This window comes from Drosophila pseudoobscura, chromosome 2, assembly GCF_009870125.1.
Source record: "Drosophila pseudoobscura strain MV-25-SWS-2005 chromosome 2, UCI_Dpse_MV25, whole genome shotgun sequence".
Taxonomy (NCBI): domain Eukaryota; kingdom Metazoa; phylum Arthropoda; class Insecta; order Diptera; family Drosophilidae; genus Drosophila; species Drosophila pseudoobscura.
The window spans coordinates 25428674-25455436 of record NC_046679.1 but is presented as its reverse complement, the minus strand read 5'-3'; the positions used below and the strand labels follow the sequence as shown (position 1 = coordinate 25455436).

The 26763-nt window shown below is 47.8% G+C and overlaps 6 protein-coding genes and 1 long non-coding RNA gene across 11 annotated transcripts; 4 read left to right on the top strand and 3 right to left on the bottom strand.

The window, feature by feature from the left end:
* Nucleotides 1-4011: 4011 nt before the first annotated feature.
* Nucleotides 4012-5613, top strand: LOC26534428 (uncharacterized). 2 transcript variants are annotated; one of them, XR_001451893.2, is made up of 3 exons: nucleotides 4012-4182; nucleotides 4252-4341; nucleotides 4468-5613. It is a non-coding gene; the product is annotated as an uncharacterized lncRNA (long non-coding RNA). The 2 variants fall into 2 exon arrangements; XR_001451894.2 differs by having other exon boundaries at nucleotides 4252-5613.
* On the bottom strand, nucleotides 5430-13456 carry srl (PGC-1 family member spargel). Of its 2 annotated transcripts, XR_001451892.2 has the most exons (8): nucleotides 13029-13456; nucleotides 10271-10386; nucleotides 10088-10202; nucleotides 9116-10012; nucleotides 7001-9048; nucleotides 6783-6928; nucleotides 6443-6706; nucleotides 5430-6307 (listed from the first exon to the last, which is right to left on the bottom strand). XR_001451892.2 is itself a non-coding variant. In XM_001359562.5 (7 exons), exons 2-7 carry the CDS (start codon nucleotides 10366-10368, stop codon nucleotides 6510-6512), a joined length of 3501 nt encoding a protein of 1166 aa, XP_001359599.5. In that variant the 5' UTR covers nucleotides 10369-10386; nucleotides 13029-13456; the 3' UTR covers nucleotides 5430-6509. The 2 variants fall into 2 exon arrangements, 1 of the variants encoding a protein (XP_001359599.5); XM_001359562.5 differs by having other exon boundaries at nucleotides 5430-6706.
* Nucleotides 10767-12921, top strand: LOC4802735 (uncharacterized). 2 transcript variants are annotated; one of them, XM_015182556.2, is made up of 2 exons: nucleotides 10767-10907; nucleotides 10969-12921. In XM_015182556.2, exons 1-2 carry the CDS (start codon nucleotides 10870-10872, stop codon nucleotides 12194-12196), a joined length of 1266 nt encoding a protein of 421 aa, XP_015038042.2. In that variant the 5' UTR covers nucleotides 10767-10869; the 3' UTR covers nucleotides 12197-12921. The 2 variants fall into 2 exon arrangements, with proteins under 2 accessions (XP_015038042.2, XP_001359598.2); XM_001359561.3 differs by having other exon boundaries at nucleotides 10775-10910.
* A 1010-nt stretch (nucleotides 13457-14466) lies between the features above and the next one.
* eIF3a (eukaryotic translation initiation factor 3 subunit a) lies at nucleotides 14467-18674 on the bottom strand. Its single transcript, XM_001359560.5, has 4 exons — nucleotides 18478-18674; nucleotides 17266-18350; nucleotides 14842-17197; nucleotides 14467-14781 (listed from the first exon to the last, which is right to left on the bottom strand). Exons 1-4 carry the CDS (start codon nucleotides 18524-18526, stop codon nucleotides 14732-14734), a joined length of 3540 nt encoding a protein of 1179 aa, XP_001359597.3. The 5' UTR covers nucleotides 18527-18674; the 3' UTR covers nucleotides 14467-14731.
* Nucleotides 18675-19236: 562 nt separating this feature from the next.
* On the top strand, nucleotides 19237-21061 carry LOC4802733 (tRNA (guanine(10)-N2)-methyltransferase homolog). The gene is made up of 4 exons (XM_001359559.5): nucleotides 19237-19516; nucleotides 19566-20361; nucleotides 20430-20628; nucleotides 20688-21061. Exons 1-4 carry the CDS (start codon nucleotides 19397-19399, stop codon nucleotides 21031-21033), a joined length of 1461 nt encoding a protein of 486 aa, XP_001359596.4. The 5' UTR covers nucleotides 19237-19396; the 3' UTR covers nucleotides 21034-21061.
* Lipt2 (Lipoyl(octanoyl) transferase 2) lies at nucleotides 21046-21929 on the bottom strand. Its single transcript, XM_001359558.4, has one exon. It carries the CDS (start codon nucleotides 21818-21820, stop codon nucleotides 21122-21124), a length of 699 nt encoding a protein of 232 aa, XP_001359595.3. The 5' UTR covers nucleotides 21821-21929; the 3' UTR covers nucleotides 21046-21121.
* Nucleotides 21930-22004: 75 nt separating this feature from the next.
* LOC4802731 (trithorax group protein osa) lies at nucleotides 22005-26508 on the top strand. Of its 2 annotated transcripts, XM_001359557.4 has the most exons (7): nucleotides 22005-22247; nucleotides 22319-24761; nucleotides 24825-24978; nucleotides 25062-25186; nucleotides 25245-25347; nucleotides 25412-25707; nucleotides 25780-26508. In XM_001359557.4, the coding sequence occupies exons 2-7, from the start codon at nucleotides 22471-22473 to the stop codon at nucleotides 25883-25885; spliced, it is 3075 nt and encodes a 1024-aa protein (XP_001359594.4). In that variant the 5' UTR covers nucleotides 22005-22247; nucleotides 22319-22470; the 3' UTR covers nucleotides 25886-26508. The 2 variants fall into 2 exon arrangements, with proteins under 2 accessions (XP_001359594.4, XP_015038041.2); XM_015182555.2 differs by having other exon boundaries at nucleotides 22005-24761.
* The last annotated feature ends 255 nt before the right edge of the window (nucleotides 26509-26763 follow it).

Below are 26763 nucleotides of genomic sequence, written 5' to 3'. Positions count from 1 at the left end.
AATCCTGAAATATTTATTCCCGATTTCATATGCTAGTTCAATTGAGTTTGTTAGTCACGCCTCATCGGACACGTCTCAAATTATTCAGAGTGTTTTTATACCCGATACTCAAAATGAGTATAGGGGTATATTAGATTTGTGATAAAAATGAATGTGTGTAACGTCCTGAAGGAATTTTTTCCGACCTCATAAAGTATATATATTCTTGATTAGCATCAATATCCAAGTCGATTGAGCCCTATCTGTCTGTCCGTCCGTCCCTATGAGCTCAAAAACTATAAGAGCTGGAGCAACGACATTTTATATCCGGCCTTCTGTGATATGCCACTGCTACAAGTATATTTCAAAACTTCGCCCTGCTCACTTCCGCCTCCACAAAGGGCGAAAACCTGTGGCATCCACAATCCACAATCTGGGGCATCCACAAATCTCAGAGACTATTAAGGCTAGATTAACCAAATTTGGTATCCTGTTAGATTTTTTGAGTTTTATTTTAAGCAAAAACAATAAAAATCAAAAATAATAATTATTCAATAAAAATCAAAAATTATAATTATTAAATAAAAATCAAGAATAATAATTATAAAAATAATTATTCAATAAAAATCAAGAATAACAATTATTCAAAAAAATCAAAAATAACAATTATAATAACAATTATTCAATAAAAATCAAGAATAACAATTATAATAACAATTATTCAATAAAAATCAAGAATAACGATTATTCAATAAAAATCAAGAATAACAATTATAATAACAATTATTCAAAAAAATCAAGAATAACGATTATTCAATAAAAATCAAGAATAACAATTATTCAAAAAAATCAAAAATAACAATTATAATAACAATTATTCAATAAAAATCAAGAATAACAATTATAATAACAATTATTCAAAAAAATCAAGAATAACAATTATATTAACAATTATTCAAAAAAATCAAAAATAACAATTATAATAACAATTATTCAATAAAAATCAAGAATAACAATTATTCAATAAAAATCAAGAATAACAATTATAATAGCAATTATTCAATAAAAATCAAGAATAACAATTATTCAATAAAAATCAAGAATAACAATTATAATAACAATTATTCAATAAAAATCAAGAATAACGATTATTCAATAAAAATCAAGAATAACAATTATTCAAAAAAATCAAAAATAACAATTATATTAACAATTATTCAATAAAAATCAAGAATAACAATTATAGTAACAATTATTCAAAAAAAATCAAAAATAACAATTATAATAACAATTATTCAATAAAAATCAAGAATAACAATTATAATAACAATTATTCAATAAAAATCAAGAATAACAATTATAATAACAATTATTCAAAAAAATCAAAAATAACAATTATAATAACAATTATTCAATAAAAATCAAGAATAACGATTATTCAATAAAAATCAAGAATAACAATTATAATAACAATTATTCAAAAAAATCAAGAATAACGATTATTCAATAAAAATCAAGAATAACAATTATTCAAAAAAATCAAAAATAACAATTATAATAACAATTATTCAATAAAAATCAAAAATAACAATTATTCAATAGAAATCAAGAATAACAATTATAATAACAATTATTCAATAAAAATCAAGAATAACAATTATAATAACAATTATTCAATCAATTCAAAATGGATGTGTATAACGTCCAGGGGGATTGTTGCCGACCCCATAAAGTATATATATTCTTGATCAGCGTCAATAGCCGAGTCGATTGAGCCCCGTCTGTCTGTCCGTCCCTATAAGCGCCTAGGGCTCAAAGATTATAAGAGCTAGAGCAACGACATTTTGTAACCAGACTTCTGTAATATGTCACTATTACACGTACATTTTAAAATTTCGGCCCACCGGAGGCGGAAGGAACCTCCACAAAGGACGAAAATCTGTGGCATCCACAATATTGCAGATTCGAGAAAACTAAAAACGCACAATCATAGAGAATGACCATATCTATCAGATTGCTGAATCTGGTTCTGATCGGATCATTTTTATAGCCAAAAGGAACAAATCAATTTGCAGTGGCTACGCAGCGCCCGACGGCACGCTCAGACTGATTTTCTGTCTCTCTCGCACGAACTCTTTCTTAATATTAGCGGCGTCTGCCGGAGGAAAGCCATACTGACTAAGTATCGGGTATAAATGTGGAGTTGCGGTCGCAGCAGCAACTCTCAACGTTCCCCCTCGTTCATGTTCAATTTACTAGTATATTATGCTCTTTCGTCTGCCAAATCGGGCGACAAATTTGGCTTCAAAACTTAAGAACGGAATAGTTGCATCCTTACAGTACAGTACTCCGATAAGTATGCGATACTCGTACATGATATATGATTTACTATACCTACATTTGTATAATGTTCCGTATACAATACACCCTTGTGCTCTGCCTATACAGGGTATAGAAACCAAAAACCAGCGACTGACAATTGATGTTTATTCGAAGTGCATTTCGCGACAATAGTTAGTTCGTTTTGGTTTTGGCACTCAGTTAATGGCCTGCAACGGAATGTAGTATTTATGAATATCTAAAGCTGGACAGCTACTGCTACTGAGAACAAGTTCAGATGAAACTATCAGAGATACCAGACAGAAATACCAAAGTCTCGACAGGTTTTTCTGATTCTGTTGTTTGTTCAATCTAAAAGAGCTTGCAGGTGACACTTTTCATCCATGGGACAACATTGACGGACAGGCCAACAGAGGGACAGACCGACAGACTGACAGACCGACACAGAGATAGAGCAGAAAAACATGTCACATTCAGTTCTACTGCTTTCCCACTTCCATCGCCCACACAATGGGTGTCACCATTGCATTGTCCTGGCAGAGTCCCAGGGTCTGTCCTGTCTGGTTTGGCATCATCTCGTGTCCTTCCCACTGCCTCACAGCACCACAGTGCCACACGGCGAATACTCGTTGCTATTTGAGTTGTTTTTCCAGTCGAACAGTTTGATGGTGCGGTTCAATAAAGGCATTTTAATTAATGGCCATGAAAACTATTTACTATTTTCGGCAGGCCAGATAGGAACTGTTCGACAGAAAAAGTACTCGAATGATACATTAATATGTATTTGTACAATATTAAAATAGGTCCACCCGCGGAAATGCCCATACAACTAGTTATGTGTATGTATGTATATAATCCTAGGTGTTCAAGATTTTAGTAAATCATCATTAAGTGCATGACTAGGAACAACACAGAAGCAATCCGTTGGCCCAAGCGGATCTTTCTATGCTTATCTGTATCTTTATGGAAGTGTATATTGAAAAACAACAGTTGTGAAATTTGTTTACTACATGGAAGGTTATATTGTAGAAGTTATTGGGCCCTCTAAAGGCGCCCACCACTGCTGAATGGCCACAAAGATTGAGAGACACAGGATAACGGAGATGATTCCTGCCATGGGAATGCCGTAAATTACAATGATATGACATTCGGCGTAGCTCACTGCTGAGTTATGGCATCTGGAGGGAGATTTGCGCTAACAATTACAAGGCAGGGCTGCGACGAGTTAGGTTTGCACGTGTGGGCAATCAATATCACATGAAATAAATTGTTAAGGCGTGTGTCATACTACACCTAATTCTGTGTTTACACGGACTTTTATAACACGGTTTGAAAATCATAAATTTTGAATTTTTTACACATTTTATTCCATTTAGCACGGTTCAAAATAAAACAACACAAATACATAGATAAAAAAGACATTTTTTATACGCAAATTTGATTTTCAACGTTTTCTAATTTGTTCCCTAATTTTAGTAGGTTTTAGAGATAAGGAACCAATCCCCTATTTTTGCATACGATCAATGCATTTTTTTACATGTTTTTTTTACACGGTTTATTCAGAAACCATTCAGGAATTCTGTAAAAACAGAATTAGGTATACATCTGTATGACACTATACAGTACAGGTTGAGCGATTTGTTTTTAAATCGAATAGAAATAGAAAAAAGAGTAAGCCTATTGTAACTCATACAAATTATTTCTGCAAACACTTTGACATCCCTGCCATTTCATCTCTCTCTCTCAGTCATTCCACCCACGAATTACTATCCGGCCGTTATGTCTCGCTCACTCCACCACTTTTACAGAATATCGCGATAAAGCGGTTGTTCAAACTTATGGACGTAGGCGATGGACTTCTTGGTAAAGTAAATCTGTTGGCTCATGGAGGCCATGAAGAAAAAGAGGGACAGTAAATTATTATTTGTATAGGTGCTCGGCAGTGGGGAACTTACTATTACGATCGAAGTCAGAGGCTAGCTTGGCAGTCGGACTAGATTGGAACACGGCCATAGCCCAAAGGTATACTTGCCCCATCCTTTTCTAGACACAGCATTTAGTGTTGTCCAAACCGGTACAGGCTTTGGTTGAGCAATCTGTTAGCTCATCATCATCGTTTTAGTTGCTTGTCATTTGTCCACTGACCAGGTCCAACAGCTTTCCGGAGCCATAACGAAAAGCCAAATACCCGTACAAATGCTGGCCAACGCACACTCGCATAACCAGGACGAAGAGCCAGGACACAGGAAGCCCCTGAACGACACCAACATGAACCCAACAGACATCAACTGTGCCAGCTGCCCGTGCAGGGAATCGGAGCCAAGGGAAATACAATTTGAAACCTTTGTTGCGGTCTTCCCTCAGTTGCGTATCCAGCTCTCAGTATTATATGGTTTTGCTCCTGCCCTCCACAGCTGGCACAGGCGAATGGTTGAATCTCTTACATAGTTCCCTCCTACCGTGGGAAACTCCTCTACTGGATCCTGTTTGGAGCGTGCTGCTTTATTATAAACGTCCCACAGGCGTTCAGGCGGAACAATTCGACATTAATGGGAGAAATAATGCTGGAAATCAGGACGGATATTCCTGAAAGCCTTGACATGGATTGCAGCACCTTGCAGTCACTGATGGTTGGAACGAGGCTGCGGGAGTGGGTGCAGTCCCCAGCTCGTTGCCAGTTGAAGCAATTGCAATTAGGTGTAATTACAGAGAGCTTCAATCCGCTCCCACCCCCCTGGTGGGCAGAGAAAGTTATCGCAACTTTTGACCGGAGCCAAAGGCGACGAGAGGATTTTAATTAATTTCATTACAGGCGATGCCAAAAGTTTCCAATAATCTGCACGCTTTTCCAAAGGCTTGCCAAGTACGTTCTCTATTCAAAGAAACGTGCCCCGAACCCCATGAATCATTTAGTAACCTGAACTAGGAATTTGCTTTTGAACTGGTCATTCGTCACAGATGATGTGGACTTCCTTCATGGAGGAGTGGGGGGAGAGAACTTCGACATCCAAATTTTGTAAATGAACTAAATGAAACTAATCTGACCTAATGGCCGTGCCTTGTGTTGTGAGCCAATCATCTCCTCCTCGGAAACCAGAAAAAGAGCTATGTTTCAATTCATTTTGCTGGATCTAACAAGCATTTATTAATCTATAAAAAGGATAATTGTACAAAAGAACTTAAAGAACAATTTGTGGTGGCTAATTAATTACTCGTACCATTACGATTTTTGTCTCTTGGGCTACACTGTATGTGTGCCACAGTTTGGGTTTCATGGTTTTGTAATTTCGTTATGAAAAATGAAATAATTTCCTTCCTTGGATTAGATTTGTTTGCTTAAACGATTTACGTTTTAATTTCGGTCTTGCTTCTGTGGATTGTGTGCTTGCAGAGTTTACGTTTGGCGGTGTTTGTGTGTTCTGTATTGTGTGGTTGTTTGTGGTTATTCAAAGGACATCGAGTAAATTAAACGTACATACAAAATATTCTCTTTACAAACTAATATCAAAGTTTAGTTATCAACAGTTTAATTCGTGGCCGACGCATGTAGCATGCGCGCTCCTTGCTCTCTCAACTATAGATATATGCATGATCGCTGTACATATATTATATTCTATTCAGCGAACGGCTGTGTAGCGTGTTCCTCTCGCTATTTCTGCGACCTGGTGTCACCTCTCGCTCGTTCAGACGTTTATACTTTAGTTCAGTTTCAGGGGTGTATGGTTGTATGGGGGTGGATAGATGATGGATTGTTACAAGGCTGTTCTGAGTCTGTGGAGTCTGTTTCTTCTCTGGATTTCTTGCTAACTTATCCGCAATAAATGACTTTGTGTGCACCTTACGTGCGGCTATCACAATTCCATTTTCGTTCAAATTTCTTGTCTCATTTGTAGTTGTAGTAGTTTCCACTCTCGCCCTCCAGAATTATCCTAGCATATATGTATAGTGTAATAGTCTCGTTGCTTGCAACGCATAGCTCTGCTGTCAACTAGTGTAGATATCGAAATGATTAGAAATTATAATCAGGCGTTCAGGTCAGAGTTGGAAACTTTGGGGATTGGTCTACGGACACATGCCATGCCGTGTGGCATATAGATAGGTAAGGATAGGAAGGGATGCTCACCTTCCAGGCTAAACAAACGTAAAAAGTAAAGTAAAAATACGAAAAACTGTCTGTTGGAGCAAAGATGTCAAATCTGACTGTGATCTGGCGCCGGTGCAGCTGCTGGTGCAGTTGCGGGTCCAGTTGCTGGTGTTTCTGGCTTGCAAGCATTCAGCTTTGCCTTTACCTTCAGCAACAAAGCTTCAAAGGAGTCCTCCTGCGGCTTTGGGGCCGGTGCTTCCTTGGGAAACACATATGAGTGGTAGTTGTTGATGCCAGCATTGTCTGCGAAAGGCGAAGGGTGAGTTATGTTATTCAAAGGCCCTTTAACCTTAGCCTGCGAATCGTTTGAGACACTCACCTAAATCGGCATACGAGGCACGGCAGAAGGCGCGTCTTCCGCCGAAGCTAATATCATACATATTGATCTGTGGATCCTTTGGGCTTGTGTCGATGGCCGTGAATGCGTCCTGCGCTCGCTCATACGTCACAAAGCCGTACTTCATGCTGCAACAGTAACAAACATGCGATTAGAATTGCACTTCTGTTTGCTGGAGTATTCTGCTCTCCACTGCTTACCCGTTCTCCTTGTAGTGTATTGTTATCTGCTTAATGTTGCCATAGGCCAGAAACTTTCGGCGCAGCAGCTCTTTGGTGGTCTCCTGCTCAATGCGACCCACATACACAATGCGGCGCTCCTCCACCGCCGGCTGTGATACGTTCCGATCCACAAATCCACGTCTATTGTTGTTGTTGTTTTCGAAGCGCGCCTCAGATTGTGAGCGCGAACGAGAACGGCGCAAGGGGCGCTGCGGACTGCGACTACGACTACGCTCCCGATCGCTGATTTCGGAGCCCGAGCTGGAGTAGCCGGCCCGGTTTGGCTGCTGGTTTTTCGAGCGTCGCTTGTTGTAGCTGGTGCGACGCTGTCGGCGCTCATATTTGCCCGCCTCCGAGTACGATGAGGAACTAACCGAGCTGCGGTGGCGGTGGGTGCTGCGCGAGGAATAGCCCCCGTTGCCAATACTGCTGCCTCCGCACGTGGCCGTTGCATCCAAGCTACGCAGCCGCTCTATTGAGTGGGAGCGGGAGCGGGAACGTGACCGGGATCTGTACGAAGCCAGGCTGCTGCTATCCGAAGAGGAACCTCTCGAGGAACTAGATTCATCCGAGCCTGGGACTCGCCGTTTGCGGTATTTGCGCCTAGAGCGCTCGCGTGACTGCCGCGTGGTGGCGGGCAGCACCAGGAGGGGAAATTCGGGTTGCAGATCCGTTTGGGTAGAAATGTTGACAAGAGTTTTGCGCTCGCGGTTCTTCGGCAAGTGCATGATCACCATATCCTCGCCATGCGGCACGTTCGTCTCAGTCCCACTCGGGTGCTTGGCTCCCTTGCCCCCGCCAGCATTGCTCTTCGGCAGCAACGTGGCCATGGCCGTGCTGCTGGTCTGTCGCACCACCTCGCTCTGTATGCTGGCTATGAGGGAGTTGCTCATGTTCTTCTTCGCGTCCTTGCCGTTGGACATGTTGTACAGGAGGACCGAGGACTTAAGTAGCGAGCGAGGCGAGGCCTTGCTCAGCTGGTTCGGTGGTATCGTTATGTCCGTGTTACAGCTGGCCGAAACAATAATCAGTGCGTCCAAGTCGGGGCGGAGTGTGTTCATTCTGGCCGTCGTCGCTGTTGCTGTTGCTGCTGGAGCCTCGCTGTTGTTGTCCTCCTCCAATTCGACGCGGTACGTGTCCTTCACAATGTCTTTGAGCGGCGGCAGCTTCGTTACGCGCGGCACCTTTGCCGACACGCGCGAATCGATGATCTTCAGTTGCTGGGCCCGCTTCATCTCCAGCATGCGCAGCACCTTGTTCTTGGCCACAGTAATGGGATCCATAGGCAGGGCTGCTGCTGTTGGCCCCCCTTTAATGGGTGGGCACTTGAGACTGTTGACGATCTGGGCTATAGCCACGGTCTTCTGTTGTTGCTGGTTCGAAGGCGTTGTAACTGGCATTGGTTTCAGCGCGCCCAGAGCACCCACTGCGCCAGTTGGAGGCTGCCTTTGTTGCTCCAACTTGGGCTGTTTGGGAGGCGAGGGCTTGACCTTCGTGCCGGTCTTGGCGACGGCAGTGCCGCCGGCACCGCGACGCTGCTTGTACTCCTCCAGATTAAGTTTTCGTTTGGGCGCCTGTGTCGATGCCACAGTACCTGTTGCTGTTGCTGTTGGTGTTGCTGTTGCTGTTGCTGTTGGTGTTGCTGTTGCTGTTGGTGTTGCTGTTGGTGTTGCTGTTGGTGTTGCTGTTGGTGTTGCTGTTGCCGTTGCTGGTAATGGCGGCACGCTTGCTGCTGCCGCTTCCCGAGCATGCTTGAGAAGAGCCAGATTCTTCCCTCCCAGGCCCAAGCCAGTGCTGGCGGAAGGCCGCTGCTGCTTGCTGCCGATTGCAGATTTCTTACCCTCTTGAGTTTTCTTCGAGGCCGCTTTATTCGACTTGGACGCGGCACCTCCCGCCACCTTTCGCTTGAGGAAGTCGCACTGCTTCTTGTTGGGCACCAGGCAAATGTTGTTTGTGGCCTTCGGCTTGGCTGAGCCGGTGGCTCCACGAGCCTGGATTTCCAGGTTTTCCATCGGCGCCAGCTTGGGCTAAATGTGGAATGGGCGAGAGAGCATTTAGGTATTTCAACTGAGAGTCAAAACTCTTGGCACTCACCTCTTTAGCAAGAGACAGTTGCTTCTTCGCAGACCCTTTCGGAGACCAGGATGGATCGGCCTTCACATTGTCCACATAGCACAGATCCTCGGGAGAAGCTGCCTCCGCTTGCGCCAGCTGGCCCTTGACCCACAAGGTCTCATCCACGTCCACCACATCGACAGTTTCCACATCGATGATCGAGTCTGAGTCGTCGTCAGAGTCGCGCAGCTTCGTGGGTACAGCTGTAGATTTTTGCACAACAGAAGCAGTGGCAGCACCAGCACTAGCTGATGGAGTTGATAGTGGCTCTAATGACACTTTGGAGTGAGTAAGTGGAGCTGTTTCTTGGATCCGCTTCGACTCTGCCAAGCGGCACGCGCTTAAGTTCTCCGAAAAGTCGTCTTTAGTGATAAAATCAGCCAGATCAAAGTTATTAACGTCAATGTTCAGCCCCAAGGCATCCGCCTCCGAGACTATGGTGTTGGTGCTCAGCGTTCGACTCTTGCGATCGCTGCACTCATTCAATGCATCGACATTGCCTCTGAGCAGACTCGTATTGTGTTTCCGTTCTTGTTCCAGTTCCGGTTCCGGTACTGGTTCCTCGTCATCGTCGTCGTAGTCGCTCGAGTGCGACTCGTAGTCGCCAATTGAGGAGCTATCTGTGCGCGTGCGGAACGTAGAGTTGCTGCATTGACTCTGCACATCCTCCCCTTCCTCCTCATCCTCCTCTATGTGACTTCCTCCAAGACCTGCAACGGCTAGATCACCATATTGGCCTACGGCGCTCAAATGACGCTCGTGCTGCTCGTAGGCCACTTCGACCTCGCTGTCGGCGAAGGCCTGATAGACCTGGGCATTGAGTGCGTTAGCCTCCTGGTCGTTCAGCTGCTGCTCCACGAAATCGCTGTAGATCAGCTATTCAAACAGATGGATACACACATTTAGCCTCCTGAGCAGTTCAGTGTTTCAAGTTCTCGGGACACCACCTACCAGGTTCTTGCTGCTCTGCAACTCCACATCCTCGACGCCGTCGTGGCCCAGCAGGGAATGGGCGTCTGTGGGCGCAATGGGCAGTATTCCGTTCAGTGTATCCGTCAGCTGCAGGCTGAAACCGAGAATAAAACAAATGATGCATAAGCATACATATTGTCAGCTCCAGTATTCAGTACTTACTCGTCGTTGGGAGACCAGAAGCTCGGCTCGGTCTCATATTTTGCAAAGTTTCCGTCGAAGGGATCCTCATGAAAAACATTCAGCAATCGGGAGTCCATTTCGTGTCAAGGGGATTCCTGCAGAGCGGATGAGATGCAGAGACTCGGTTCTGTTAGATATAATCGTAGCATTCGAGACATAGCCAAAAAGAAAATACCACATCCGTCTCCGAGGGATAAACAGTGGAATATCAAGCATCCGCAGAAGCTAACCATGGTGGGGGAATCAATCTCTCACACCGCAGGGACTTTCTTTCCACCAATCAGCATTTGCCATTGAGCCAGGCAAAGGCCACACACGCACGGACCTGAGTACTTATTAACTATTACCAAATGGAGATTCGGAGATGCCTCCTTCTGTTTAATGAAAAAACAATACCTCTTCCGGGAAAACATCGTCTTCTTCTTCAAGTAGCCTTTGAAAAGATATGTATCGAGTATCGATAGCGAGTAATCGAAAGTGCCTTTTGACACTTTAAGTCAAGATGTCAAGATGACTTGAAGGAGGCAGGGATATATTTCATTTCCGGCTGTCGACCGACGAGAAATTGTTCATTTGGCATGTGCTTTCGAAGTGAAACAGAAATACAAGAAATCAAGTAGTAAAATCATAAAATATTATTGAAAAAATTGCCATTTTCTGAATATATATATTCGTAGAGGGGAAAACATGCCACAAAAGGTGTTAACACGTCGCCAGCGGAAGGCAGCCGATGCCACACGTCAAGCAGAAGAAGAGGCGCTCAAGAATCCACAACCAGTGACCGCTGTGAAAGGTGTGAAAAGGGTTCAGGCAATGCCGCCGGAGAAGCAGCAGCAGATAACACCAGGAGGTAAGCCCCCCGCACCCACGCCCCTATCACCGCCAAAGCCACCGACAAGTGGCAGAACAGGGACTGCTCCAATCAACAAGACAGCAAAACTGACACAGAAGCGGACACAATCGAGCAAACTGGTGGAGTCGATAATCTACAGCAAGAACCCAGTGCCCAGTGGAAGGCTTCCGAAGAAGATGCCCGAGGCACTAAACCTTGAGCCCAAGCCCCTTTCTGGGGCTAAGCCTCGGACTGCTGGCTCAGCCTCAGCCTCTGCCCCTGCCGCTGCCGTTGGCCCTGGCACTAGCACGGAAAGTGAAATGTGGCGCGAGATTCAGCCCGGGCATCAGAAGCGTGCCAAGGAGCATCTGCTTTCGATATGGAACAAAATACAGAAACATATGGGGGTCAGCACCATGAACACTAAAAACTCGCATAAGACGGTGAATATCCCATTGTTGAATAAGATCTGCGAGGAAATCAAGAGTCGTTGGCAGGGAATCTTGCCGGCTGACGGCGAAGAGACCCAGCCGGAGATCTATGGGAGGCGCCAGAGAGAAGTGTCGCCGAGCTTGTCCTCGCTGAGCTTCACACCCAGTGAAATGGAGCTGATTCCCCAGACATTGGAAGCAGTCGAAAACTATTTGGCGAGCGTCGGGACTGAAAACGACTTCGACTTCGAGAAGTCAGTACAGCAGGCTGATGCCGCACAGATTGCGCCCCAGTTGCAGCCCGAGCTCCCCGAAAATAGTGTGAAAAAGCCCGAGAAAGCCCAGAAATCTGTTACCATCCGTCCAGACGACTCCATTGAGATCATTGGCCAAACCGGCTACTTCGTCATCACCGGCACAGACGAACAGTTGGCCCAAAAGCTCATCGACCTGAAAGACCAAGGCGTTACTGTCGAGCAGTCCATACAGCTCCCGGAGGGCACTGAGGGGATAGTGCTGCAGCAGCTGGAGGAGCTGCTCCTAAACCGTGAGCAGATTATCCAGAAAATGCACTCAAAGCATGACACGCTGTCGATGAGACGCGAGCCGCGTGAGAAAAAGAAGCTGAACAAGAAAGCATAAGAATCTCATTGCTAAGCATTACACACTAACATATAATAGACAATAATCCCAAAAAACATATGAACTGATCGACACTGGACAAGGAGCACACACACACACGTACAAAGACATTAGATTATTCCAAATTCAAATTTCGCGCGCGCAAGACTCAACAAGTTGGCAACGCCAGCAATGCACCGCGGCCCAAAACGGAACAGCAAAAAGCAGCGTGGCACGTTGACAGGAGAAAGCAACATGCAGTTTTACCCACCCTCTCACGTGCATCCCGGGGTATGGGGTGGATGCACCTTGCATCTGATGGAGAGGCCACAGGATTCACAGCGTCTGAGCCGGCGCTACTAGAGGAGTTCCCGTACTGTGGCTTAAATTTAAATCACGGTCTAACAACAAAAACAAAACACATGCGCACGCACACACACAGACGAGAGACAGATGGAAGAAGAAGATAAGCCGCCGCACATGTGTCGCGGGCCCACGAACCACGTGTAGGTGTGTGTGCGCGCGCATACGCTTGTATGGGTAAACGCCGCCGCCACGCCATGTGCTTTTTATGCTCCTCAACACAACAATCAAATTCAAGACTACACTTTTGCTACAATTTGCTATCACATTTCCGAACACCCGCACACCACACTCACACCCCTTCATAGACACCAGCCGCATTTTGTTTAAAAAGCTGTTTTCATTCGAAATAAATAAATGTACGCGAAACGGATTCACCGACATATGCACGTATTAGTATTCTTGCGAATTTGATGGCCCGCCAGAGCACCCACCCCGCGGCTGGAGCGCCTGATCAGCTTTCAGGTGGTTTTCAGTTGCCATATATTACCTTTGGGATATTTCAGCCTGCGCACGGCACCTATTCACAGTTGATCTTGAATCCTAATCCTATGTCTACGGTGTATAAATTGTTGTTTTTTATAGCTTGTTGCCGCCGTCTGTTTGTCTGTCTGCTTTAACCTCACATGTTGAGCGCTGCGTCCGCAGCACCAACACAAGCACAGGTCCCTTAATCTACGTTATTGGTTTAAAAAGCGTCGGCAACGATTTCCAGCTATGTCTCACTGTCACTTTCATTCAAATTCACAGATTATAGTATTCGAACGCCACTATAATTCAATTCACGCTCGGTTTATCTGATAAGTTTATGAATCACATTGCTCAAAATATGTTCACGTGGACCTGAACCTGGCTGCGCGGCAATGTTATTCTGTTAGTTCGCGGGCCCCTCAGTGTGACTGAGTGACTGACCTTATGAAATATACCGAAACATACCGTGTCATTTCAAAAATATACCGTAAATATACTGACGAATTCAAGTTCTATGTTACATATTCCTCGTTTTTGATATTCCGTGGAATATTACCAGCTATATAGAATATTTTGCCATGCCCACTTAATTTTATACGATAGGTGAATCAATTTCCTACTTGATTTGCATAATTAGAATAATTGCATTTATTGGCTTTTGTTTAAAAAAGGGTTTTAGCAAAAAAGGTCACAAGAACGGCGAATTAACCAACAACAATGTCTCGATTTGAACTAGAGGTGGAGAACTATCGATTGCACTGTCGATGTTTTTCGAAAACCTATCGTCTACTATCGACAGCAGTGTGACCGCGGACTTATCGTTAAAATATACCGTCCCACAGAAATATTTCAAAATATACCGTCTCATTTTAAAAATATATCGTAAATATACAGACGAATTGAAGATCTTTTTACATATTCCTCGTTTTTGATATTCCGTGGAATATTACCAGCTATATAGAAAAGTTAGCCATGCCCACATAATTTTATCCGATTAGAGAATTTATTTTCTACTTGACTGGCTCGCTTTAAATAATTGGTTTTTTTTGGATTTCTATATAACGTTGAAAATTAAATTTAATAGATTGATGAAATCACTAACCATACAGTATATATACTGTATGGTTAGTGATGAAATTCACAAAATATACCACTATATGCCGATATACCTTAAATATACCGTCGGTTCAATTTTGACCTCAAAAATACCGAAAAGTATTAAAAATTCCGTAAACGGTCACCCTGCCAAGGCTACATACAACGGCCAGCGCTACGTCAGAGCAGTCATGTTTTGGTTACACTAATCCATGGGTATGGAAGTTTCTATACCCTAACAACTTGTTCGCATATGGGCATATTCTATTTTGGTGTTTCATAATACCAAAATTATTTATTGAATTTAAACACAAATTCGTTTTCTAATACCCTACAGTGAATGCAAAATGGTCATGATGACGTATGAGGAGAGGAATTCCACTTGTTTAGGTTGGAACATATTTATTTTATTTTCAATTTACTTTAAGGATGCAGATTTCCGATCCGAACATCTGGCACAAGCATTTGTTTAATTATTGAGCTGTATAGCGCTTCTTCCGACCCGACAACGTACAAGTAGTATAAAATCAGAAAAACATGTTCGGGTTAGTATGGTTTGTATAGACGAAAATGCGGGGGATAACTACACATATATATATATATAAGCCGATTCAACTCGAGGATAATTTAACGACGCTTCACACTAGTCCATTCGCCATCGTCTACGGCCTTGTTTTCTGTGGGAATTAAATTATTATTAACTATTCAAAGCTGGACGGGGGTGAGGGAAAACTTACCCTTGTCCTGGGGCTGATCGCGTTTGGGAGCGGGCTCATCGCGTGGGCCGGGTGCAGTGCGCCAGTTGCCACCACCACCAGCAGCAGTACCAGTACCACCGCTGGGTCCACCTTCCTTGGGTGCGCGGGATTCTGGGCCGCGCAAATCGCCGCCACGCACCTCGCGGTCGCGTCTATCGCCAGCAGGGCGACGATTGTCACGATCACTCTGACGTGGAGCGTCGCGCCAGTTGCCACCGGTTTCGCGCGGTGCAGCATCATCATTGCGGCGTGGCCCATCGTTGCGACGGAAGCCACCACGGTCGCGATCATCTCTGTCGTCTCTGTCCCGGCGCGGTCCATCGTTGCGGAAGTCACGATCACGATCGCGGTCGCGGTCTCCGCCTCGTCGCCACTTATCATCTCGAGATGGCGGGGCAGCACTACCGCTGACATCCTTGACTCCCGCACCACGCTGAGAATCTGGCTCGCGACGCACACGCCAGGAGGAGTCGGCGCCCTCGTTGTCCCTGCGCTCACGATCGCGATCTGCACCTCTCTCGCCGCGTTCTCCACCGCGGTCCATGCGTTCGCCACCGCGATCCATGCGATCTCCTCCACGCTCTGTGCGCTCTCCGCCGCGCTCCATGCGATCTCCTCCACGTTCCATCCGATCCCCGCCACGCTCCATGCGCTCTCCACCACGCTCGATGCGGTCCCCGGCACGTTCGTTCCGGTCGCCAATTGGCGCCGCAGCACGACGCCACTCTCCGGCTCCGCCGCCACCTCCAGCTGACGCTGCGCTGGGCCTGTCGCCTCCACGTGGACGCCAGGTGTCGCGCTCTTTATCACTACGCTCGCGCTCGACGGCCACCTCGCGAGCCAATCGGTCGCGGTCTTCCTTAATTTTACGCTCGGCCTCCTCCTCCTTGGCGCGCTGTTTCTCGTACTGGGCACGACGCTTCTCGTCCTCAGCCTCGCGCTCGAGGCGACGGGCCTCGGCAGCGGCACGCTCTTCTGCAGCCTGCGCCAGGCGGATCTCTTCCTCCTTGCGAAGGCGTTCCTCTTCCTTTTCGCGCAGGAAGGCCTGACGACGCTCCTCCCGACGACGAATAACGCGGTCGGCCAGGCGCTTCTTCCGCTCCGCCTCCAAGGCGATCTCGAACTTCTTGAGCTTCTCCACGTAGAGGGAGGCGCGCTCCTTCTTGAGAGCCTCAAGGAATTCATCTCGGTCGGGATACATGCGCTTGAGGCGCTCCTGCTGGCTGACAGCATCCTTACGCTCAGCAATGGCATTCTCGATGCGCGTCTTCTCGGTGGCTTCCCAGAACTCCTTGTCCTTGACCTGCTTCTCGGCCAGATACTTCTCGAAGAGAGGGATCTCCTCCAGGCGCTTGGCGCGCTCATAGTAGTCGATCTTCTTCTCCTGCGACTTGAGCTTCGACTGCAGCTCCTTGGCCTCGCGCTGAAGCTCCTCGCTCTCGCGCTTGGCGATCTGCTCGGCGTCGAGCTTCTTGATGCCCTCCTCGTCCAGCTTGGAGAGCATTTTCTTGCCGTGGGCGGTCTGCGATATCTGCTGCACCTTTTCCTTGAGGCTCTTCTCTTTGATGGCCTGAATTTCATTCTGGTGGCGCTTGCGCTCGCGCTCCTCCTGCTCCAGCTCCAGGCGTTTCTGCTCGGCCAGCTTGGCCTTGCGAGACTCCTCTTCCTGGCGGCGCGCCTCCTCCTCCTCGCGAGCGTTGTTCTGCTTCTCGATGTACTCCTTGCGATCCTCGATGATCTTCTGTCTCTGCAGAATGCGCTGGTGCTCGCGATCCTTGATCTCATGGTAGTGGTGCACCATTTGGGTGCGCAGCTTGGCCCGCTGATCGCGCTCCCTATTCGGATAGACAATGGACACGGCTCGGGTCAGCACGGTGGACATGTTCACCAGCTGGGAGCGAATCTGCTCGGACGGCATCGACTGCAGGGCCGGTCCATCCGGGCGGTACTCGCGCTGACTCTCGGTGAGGTCGGTGCCAAAGTAGATGCTGTTCTTTTGATGATCGATGCGTATCTGCATGTCGTTGTGGCGCACCGACTCGACCAGCAGCTTTTCCAGCTCGAAGATGTTGCAGAAGGTGGCCAGCTCCAGCAGGCGCTTGAACTCGATGCTCTCGTACACCTGCGAGATCTGTCGAATCAGGCGCATGATGGTGACGTCCTTCAGCGACTGAATGTAGGGGCTGAGCAGGTTGGTCTCCGTGGGGCCCGTCTCGATGATGTCCACAATGGACTGAATCCTCTTGCAGAGATTCAGGGGGTTGAAGTCCACCTCCAACCAGTTGTACAAGTTCCGGAAATCCTCGGAGACGAGTTGCGGCACATTCAACCGCACCTAGAGGGGATTAATACTCGATTAACACTCGAAAATCCTTCAGCGGAGCTTCTACGATTGCTACTTACCACCTCCCGGATGAGAGAAACACGAGTGGGCGGCTGGGGCAGGCCAAGAAGGACGGCCAGCTTCTGGGCCTTCTCGAGAGGGCTCTTGTCCGCCTCAATGAACCTGTCGAATTCCGGATGGGCCGACGGCAGAGGAATCGAAAGGGTGGCCAGGAGAACATGTGCAGCCATGCGCTGCAGGTCGTCCTTGGTCAGATTCTTCTTCAGCTCGCGCGTCAGCTGGAAGAGCTTGAGCAGGGCGGCGGCATGGAAAAGCTGATTGCCTGCCTTGCTGAAGACCATGGCAAGCTTCTGGTAATAGTTCGCCATCGTTTTGGGCACGGGCGTCTTCTTGGAGAGGGCCATCAGGCCGTGGATGTCCTCGATGGCCTTGTAGGCCTCCTGCCACAGCTCCATCTGGATGGCCGAGTCGAGCAGATACAGCCTGGTGTCCAGGCACAGCTGCTGCGTCTCCACCTTGTTGATCGAGACGCCAGTGGTCTGGTTGCTGCTCTTGCAGATGTCCTCAAGATGCTTGCGCAGCTTGTCGCACAGACGACGGAACTCGCTCTTGCGATTGTATTTCAAACAGAACTGGAAGGCCATGCGAGCGATGTCATGGTACAGCGCCTCGCAGTGGGTGTTCACACGAAGCAACTCCAGGCACTGGCAATACGACTCCCAGAGGAACTTCACCCAGGGCAAGAGAATGGTGCGGTCGGACCGGTCCTGGGCATCTTCACCACACACTGCGCTCATCAGGATGCTCTCGGGAGTGGCGATGTTGTCCAAGTCGTCAAGCTCCAGCACAGCCACAGCCGCGGAGGACTGCGCCTGGGCGGCCTCAGTGTGCTCCTCGGCCATTTTCAAGTAGCCGCGGATAACATTCTCCAGCGAGTTCACGTTGACCAGCTGAAACATGTTGCGGTACTGGAAGAGACCCTCCTTGGCAATGTGCGACTTCTTGAGCTCCACGCACAAGTACAGGTACTTGAACATGAGCGGCTCAATGACCGTCTCCGAGTAGGCATAGTTCCACCTCTTGTTGCGGAACACTTCCTGAAGGGTATCCAGGGCCCTCAAAGGCTTGCCCACCTCAATAAATTCTGAGGAGACATACAGAGAGAGAGAACGAGAAACGTTAAAATGCGAATGGCAAGTAAGAGAGAGAGAGAGAGAGTAGCCGTCTGACATTTGTCGTCGGCCACCGCATGGAAAATTTTCTGCACTTACCATTAGCTCTTTTAAGAGCATTTTCCGGACGTTGGGTATAACGCGCCATGTTTGCTCAATTAAATGTTTACGCACCGACACTGGCAGTTGCTTTTGTTAATGTTTACCGGGCCCGAAGAGCTGAAAATTGTACAAATTTTCGGCGCGCCTACGTGTGGCCTTCGAGGTTAACACAAAATGGCCGAGTTTACGGCTGTCAGTTCCAGTGCTGCCAGATTGAAGAAAAATAGGCTAGAATAAGCTACAATTGAAAAAAAGCTTAAAAATAAGTAATGGATTATTGAAGTTTATTGATATATATTTTTGAATGTTTAATTAAATTAATGGCATGCTTTTTCCACTTCATCATGCTATGGCCGAGTGTACAAACAAACTGCAGCCTTTTGCTGGCGTAATTCGCATGACTTGGACCCAATTGTTGCCGTTCAAAAGCAGAAGTAAACTTTTGTGGGGTCAGTTGGCACATTGCGTAGACCCTCCTTAAATTCATCGAAATTCAACCACAAACTGTGGAAATTTTTTGTATAAAACACTTTCAGACTTTGTATGTAATTTTGCGAACATGAGCAATGCTGTAGTGTGACTAAAATTTATCAACGAAAAATTACTATACATTTACACACAAAATTGGATGATATGGTTTGATTTTTGTCCGATTTCTCTGTAAAAATTGACAAATATTACAATACAATGTTTTTTAAGCTCAAAAAGTGATTGAAATTTGAAATAAGCTAGATTTCAAGTAAATCTACTTAAAGTAAGCTAAAATGGCAGCACTAGCCAGGGCTGGACGACATTGATGTTATCAATAGCTGCCGATAGTTAGTGACGATTTGAACACGGCCTGCCTGCCAGATGTAAACAACAACACGCGGGAACAATTCGCAAATGCACGAAAACTACGAGTTAAACAATCAAAATGTGGAAGAAATATATATTATGGTTTGCACAGGAACATGTCGACTTCAGAATATCAGAGTTCGAATCACTTGCTAAGATGTTTGGCTTTCAGTTTCGACGAGTGTCCGAACAGCTGTTGGTAAGTTACTTGTCAGTTAATTTAACTTTGATTAACTTGTATTTTGCAGAAACCCTTCTGGCTGGTAGAGTTCCCCAACGAAAAGACTGCTTTGCAGTATGCTTCCCGCTCCATTGCCTTGCGTGCCATATTCGAGCTCTATTCCCACTCCAATACCCTGCCAGAGTTTCACAATAGACTTCGCTCTCACGTGGATACGCACCACAAAGAGATCGCGCGCCTCTTCAGCTCCGATGTTAGCTTTAAAATCACTGTCGAGACCTACAACAAGCATTTTAGTCAGCGGGAAAAAGTTGAGAAGATTGAGACGATGGACTACTTACCCATTGAAGGCACTGTCGATCTGAAGAACCCTCAGGTGGAGTGGTGGTACATAGAATTCTGGGGCTTGGATCCAAAAGAAGTGCCTCCTGTGCCCGACGACATTCTTTTCGGACGGCTTCTGGCTCAGGGTCAGAGGCATTTGATCAAAGATCTCTCTTTGAAGAAGCGAAAATTCATCGGAAACACCAGTATGGATGCTCAGCTGAGTCTGCTCATGGCCAACCAAGCGATGGTGCGTGAGGGCGACTTGGTGTTTGATCCATTCGTCGGGACGGGCTCATTGCTGGTAAGCGCAGCCAAGTTCGGTGGGTATGTCTTGGGAGCCGACATTGATTATATGATGGTGCATGCGCAATGCCGGCCCAGCCGTATATCCCAAAGGGTTCGGGAAAGGGATGAGAGCATCAGGGCGAATCTGAAGCAGTATGGGTGTGCGGATCGCTACATGGATGTGTTGGTAGCCGACTTCTCGAATCCTCTCTGGCACCCTCGCCTTTTATTCGATAGCATCATAACCGATCGTAGGTGGAGCAGTATTGCGGCGCTAAGTGTCCTCCAGTGGATTCTAAACCGAAATTTGAATTTTTAGCTCCATACGGAATACGCGAGGCCACAGAAAAGGTGGAGACCAAAAAGAGTGCCAAAGAGGACACACGAAGTGAGGACATGGTCCACTATCCGTCCACTTCGCACTATTCCCTGCAGAGCTTGTACTGCGATCTGCTCGAGTTTTCTGCGACGCACTTGAAACTAGGAGGACGCCTCGTTTGCTGGCTACCCTTCCATCGGTGAGAACCCATCCATTTAATAGATTCGACAAATTAAAAAATTCACCCACCCCACTCAGAGAGGACTACGATGAGGCAATGCTGCCACATCACAAGCATTTGCGGCTGGTGGCCAACTCCGAACAGCCCTTGACTGGCAACACGTCCCGCCGCCTGCTCACCTATGAGAAGAGTTCGGAGTACAGCCACGCAGAAGCTTCAGAGCCCAGAATAACACATGTACCTACGCCCTCGGAGGACTTTAGAGATCGCTACTTCAACAATGCGCTGGAGTCTCGCAAGGATCGGCGAATGCGCAAGGCAGAACTACGTGAGCTCGGTCGCCTGGAAATGGAAAGTCGGGGGAAGATTCCCACTGACGGGCGCGCAAAGAAATGTGACTTGAACAAAGCCCGTTTCGTCTAGACACAATAGTAATAAATCTTGTATAGGATTTGTATTCTTTAACATTTGTATCCTAGAGAAATCACAATCAAAACGAAAAAACGATAAGCTAATTTGTGTCCCGTGCCACCGCATCGGCCTGCTCTGCTACACGACAGTCGAAAATGTTGGCAAAACTGCTGAGAAAGGCAGTACTGGCCTCCGGGATGCCAATGTGCCTGCCCAGCTCTTTGGTGAGGGAGGTTACACCTTTGCCCTCGATTCCACATGGGATGATGTGCTCAAACCACTTCAGATCAGTGCAGCAATTCAAGCCAATTCCGTGTGTGGTGACATAACGAGAGCCGTGCACGCCAATGGCACAGATCTTGTGGTCGCCCACCCAAATGCCTGTGTCCTGTGTGGTCGTAGCACCTGGAATACCCAGTTGTCGGCATGTCTCTATTACCGTGCGCTCCAGGGCGGCCACATACCAGCGGATACTCGGCTTGAATTGCCGCAAGTGGAGAATGGGGTAGGCAACCAGCTGACCAGGCCCATGAAACGTAATCAGACCACCACGATCCGTGCGATGGAATTCTGCTCCCAATTTTCGGAGCCGATCCTCATCGTCTTTCGTATAACTCTTGCTCCGAATTCCTATGGTGTATACAGGATCGTGTTCCTGGAGAACGATGTAATTGCGAAATTCAGCGAACTCGCCCAAGTTTTGTGTGGACTTCGCCAGCAGCTGTTGCAACTTCAGTCCGCTGGCATAGCTATGTCGTCCAGCGCGCACCACAGTCACGAGCGGTCGTCTCACACACATGTTAATTTCATTTGTTTAACAAAAAACATTATTTATTTTCATATTTTAAATTGACCAAATTAGGGTTGCATTTTTAGTTTCCAGCCGATGAAAACTCATCGCTGTATTTTATCGATACTTTGGAAATTGACAACGTGCCGGGAACTGCTAGATTACATTTAAAAAATATAAATTTCAATTGAAAATAGTGAATCAACTCGTTTTTAATATTCCATTCGAAATGAATCATGGATAATTTCATGGATAATAATTTTGTTGCGGGTGCACGCACCCTGTGACTGGCTGCTAGCGGTGGAAAAACCTCGATGGTCGTTGTTTTCGATGTTTTGGAGTAGTTTGGTCGCAATGAGCTTCTTCTTCTTATATTTGACGTTTGCAATAAGACGATAAAAAATACACTCACACTCGCACGCGTTGGACATTATTTGTGAGTTTCGCGTAAAAAGACGTTGCAAAAAGCAGATCAGCATACTTATTGATTGTTTTAATGCCTCACAGCTCGGCCCTCGCTGGAAATGCTGTAGACCGTAAATGTTTCGTCAGGCGAAGGACACGCGTAGACGAATGAAATTCCAATAGGAGAGCGCAGAGCTCAGTGTGTGAAAAAGACACAGGCTCGAGAGCACGCTTCTGCGTTTACGTCGCGGGATATGGCGACACGTCAGGATGACCGCGGCGATGAGATTGGTGGGGGCGGGGAGCCTGCATCCTATCATGTTCTGCCCCACACGGAAGAGATGGCGAATTTTTTGGCCCATCAACAGCAGCAGCAGCAACATCAGCAGCATCATCAAAACTTTATGCTTCATCAGCAACATGGTCAGGCTCCGCCCGGACCCATGATGTGGACACCGCCGCCTCCGCACTTGGGTGGCCCGTTTCCGCCGCATCTTCAGCAGCAACAGCCCCAGCCGCCACCGCAGCCCCATGTGTATAATGAATATCTGTACAACCTGGCCTATTCGGGCCAGCCTGGACAGCCCGAGACCTACTCGGTACTGCCCGTGGGGCATGGGAATTTTCTCAAAGTGTATCACTGTCCCGAGAGCCCGGTCAACGACGGCACTGCTCCCCACTTCACGCATATCAACATGGCATCACTGAATCACCAGCATCCACATCACCAAGCCCCGCCACCGACACCCCCCCAGCCGACGCCTCTTTATGAACTTTTCGCCGCAAGTCCGTTGCTGCCAAAGCCGGAGATGAATATGGTGGGTGCATCACAGCCTCAACCCTCACAGCCCCAGCAACAGCAACAGCCCCAGCAACAGCCTCAGCCCCAAGCCCACCTTCAGCAGGCCAAGCCCCATCCACATCCACATCCCAATCCACAACCACCTCCGCCCCCTCCTCCGCAAGTCCTCCACCCTCCAAGTAGCGCAAATCTGCTCATCAACAATCTGGTGAACAACTGGTCGCCAAATCTGACTGGAGGCAGCTACATACAATTCGGGGACGAGATCAATGAAAACGCCAGCAACCAGAAGGAGTCACCGCCGCCTGCACACCATGAGCAGACACCGCAGGCGACGCAGCAGCCCCCGCAGCAGGTGCCGGAGCAATTGAGCAAGCCTGCAAGCCCAATGCCTGTGGCCGCAAAGGCCTCCAAGTCTTTGCCAACTGCCACCGTCAGTAAGTCCACTATTGTGGTGACAGGTCAGCCCGATGGCAAGAAGCGCATTGTGGCCGAGGTGAAGCCCATGCCAATGTCCTACTCGGATGTGCTGAGCAAGGGCACGCAGTCGAGCGGCTCAGGAGGCGAGACGCGCACGGCCAACGGATTGGACTATGCAAGTCCGCAGCAGCAGCAGCGACGGCAGGGTAAAGAGGAAGGCGTCGCCGGTCGGGAGATGCGGACTGCGAAACGTTCTCCATTGCATGATGCAAAGGACACGCCGCTTCTTCTGGCCTCGAATGCTGGTCATGCCCATGGCAGTCGTGGAAAGAAGCGTGGACAATCCAACCACGCGGCACAGCTAAAGCAACAGCAACAACAACAGCAGACGCAGCCACAGCCACAGCCCCAGCCCCAGCAATCTGCAACGCAGCAGGCCGCTCAGATCAAAACGAATAAAGCCACCAACCAGGAGAAGAAGCGGCCCTTACAGACAAGGATCAACGTTAGGGCTAGCGAGCAAAAGACAAGCACCTCATCGACTCCCGCCAGCAACAGCAATGGCAACGGCAGCGCCCAGAGAGAGAACCACACAAGCAACGGCAATTCGACAACGAATCCTGCCATCAATCCAGGCCTTTCGTCCCGCAAGCCGAGCAGCAGCAGCGGCAAACCCAGCGCCAATGCAAATGCAAATCAGACGAACTCCACTGCCTCATCGATTTCAAATTCGGGCAACAGCAACAACACAAACAACAACAATGTTAGTTCCTCTTCGTCCAAGCGATATTCCTCCTCGAACATGAACGTAAACTCGAATAACAGCTCTGGCTATTCGTACTCCTCGAAGCGCAATCGAAGCAACAACGCCTACTCCTCCTCATCCAACTCGCCCTCCCATGCCAGCAGCTTGTCCAGCAACAGGAACTACGAGCTGGCGAAGCGGATTCTGCACACCTGGTGGATTTACACTCTGAAATTGCTCACCTGGCTGTTCTACCTGGTCTACGACATTGTCGTGCTGGGCTTCAGCATGGCCTATGATAGGCTGGCTTTGGCCTATGTGGCCGGGCTGGCATATGCGCGGCAGCTGCACAAGGAACTGAAGCAGAACTCCGGCAAGCCGAGCATTTGGTGGCGCAACTACTGGCGACGCTTCGATGCCCGTTTCGCCAAGAACTCGCGCTGGGCCTTCTGGCGGCGATTCTACAAGCGGAAACCACCGGAACCCACCTCAGAATCGTTCAAGACGGGACGCCTGCCGCAGACAGGCGAGGAAGCAATGTACTCGCTGCTTAATTGTAAAGGAAAAGATGCATACAGGTGAGCCGCCATGATCAACGATGCCCAAGCTTTGCCTTTAAAACACATTTTTCTTGGTTGCAGCATACTGGGAGTGCCGCCAGACAGCTCGCAGGAGCAGATCCGCAAGCATTACAAGAAAATTGCGGTGCTGGTGCACCCGGACAAAAACAAACAGGCTGGCGCGGAGGAGGCTTTCAAGGTGCTCCAGCGGGCCTTCGAGTTGATCGGGGAACCGGTACGGTTTGCTGTGGACACATTAATCCGCAAAATCCCACCTCGATGGCAGTGCAAACTGATCCGTTTACTTCTTATTTGCAGGAGAACCGACTCCTCTATGACCAAAGCATCGCCGAGACTCTGCACGCCGAGAAGGCCTGGACGGAGCTGCATGATCTGCTGTCGCAGCTGCAATCCAAAATGGCTGAGGCAGCCAACACTATAAGGTATGTGACCGCAATGTGCCGAAAGGCAGCAAAAGCTAACACTTGCGATGAATTGCAGATGCAGCACCTGTGCCCAACGCCACCCTCGCAAACTAACCGAACGTCCTCACTACGCGGCGCGCGAATGTGCCTCCTGTAAGATACGTCACTCTGCCAAGGACGTAAGTATCCCTCATTCTGAGTAGGAAGTATTTGTAGCTATTGTGTGCCTTTTTTTCGTGGCAGGGGGATATCTGGGCCGAGACAAGTATGATGGGTCTGCGATGGAAATATTTGGCTCTGATGGATGGCAAGGTGTACGACATAACCGAGTGGGCCAACTGCCAGAAGGGCGCCCTGTCTCATTTGGAGCCCAATTCGCATATGGTGCAGTATCGCATAGTTCGCGGTGCCCAGCAACAGCCGCCATCGCAGCAGCCGCAACCACACCACCACCCACAGCAGCAGCAGCAGCAACAGCACCCGCACCCGCACCACGACCGCGGTGCGCACCATCCAGGCGGTGGAGTCAGCGGCGTTAGGTAAGGAGAATGCGGCGATAGCCGTATCCGTATCCAAGGCATTTAACTGGCAACTGGTCTCTTCTTTTCCAGCGAGGCCACGCTGCACGAGTTCTTGGACAATTTGTACAGCGGCCAGCATCCGGGTGCGCCCAATGCCTTTGCGGGCAACGCACGACGTCGCGCGCGCCGCAACTGAGTCCCTGTCGCCGTATAGCCCTAAGTGTTTTTAAAATCTCTAATCTACAATTATAATCCGTGCCCATGCGTGTCCATCGTCGGCTGCGTGGTTTTTACTCACTTGTACACACCCATGCGCCAGCAGCAGAAGCAGCAGAGACACCACCAGAAGCCGAAGCAGCTGCAGAGCAAGTACTCATCTTCCTTTCTCGTCCCGCGCTGGCCTGCAACACAATGGCCCGCCCAGCCCATCAACGTTGAACAGCCATATTTAGCACTTCTCTGTATAGTTTACATATTGCTTTCAATTTGAAAGATTAAGATGATCGTGAAAATGTTGTACTTGTCACGTAGAATCGTACGATCGTACAATTGCCTACCACTTAGATACTGTCTATGTTTTAGCCTCTATTCTAATTGTACTTCTACTTCTGCCTATCACTTATGGACAGCTTAACACACGCCTAGCTCGTAGCCAGCAAGTTTAGCTCTAAGTTCTAAGTACATTAGACCCCGCCCCGCCCTCGGCCTCGCATACGTTTCTGCAGCGTACAGCGGGGAGGAGGCACACATGTAAAATCTAACGCATCCAAATTAAACATAAATGTTAATAAAACTGTATTGAACGCCTAGACCCTTAAATGCAAGTCTCGATTCCAGCAAATGACAACAGACAGACAGAGAGTGAGAGAGAGGGTAGGGCAGGGTAGGTCTCCACAAAAGACCCTAGATGGTGTGTTGTTGTTTTGCCGTTGGAATCGATCCAATATATCCCACACCTATGCCAATTCGAATGTTCCGATCTGGATTCGTCCTCTTTTCGTTCAGCTTCACCATTTATTTATAATAAATTAATCGAACATTATGTGGGTAGTCGTTAGCCGGTAGCCTGTGTTC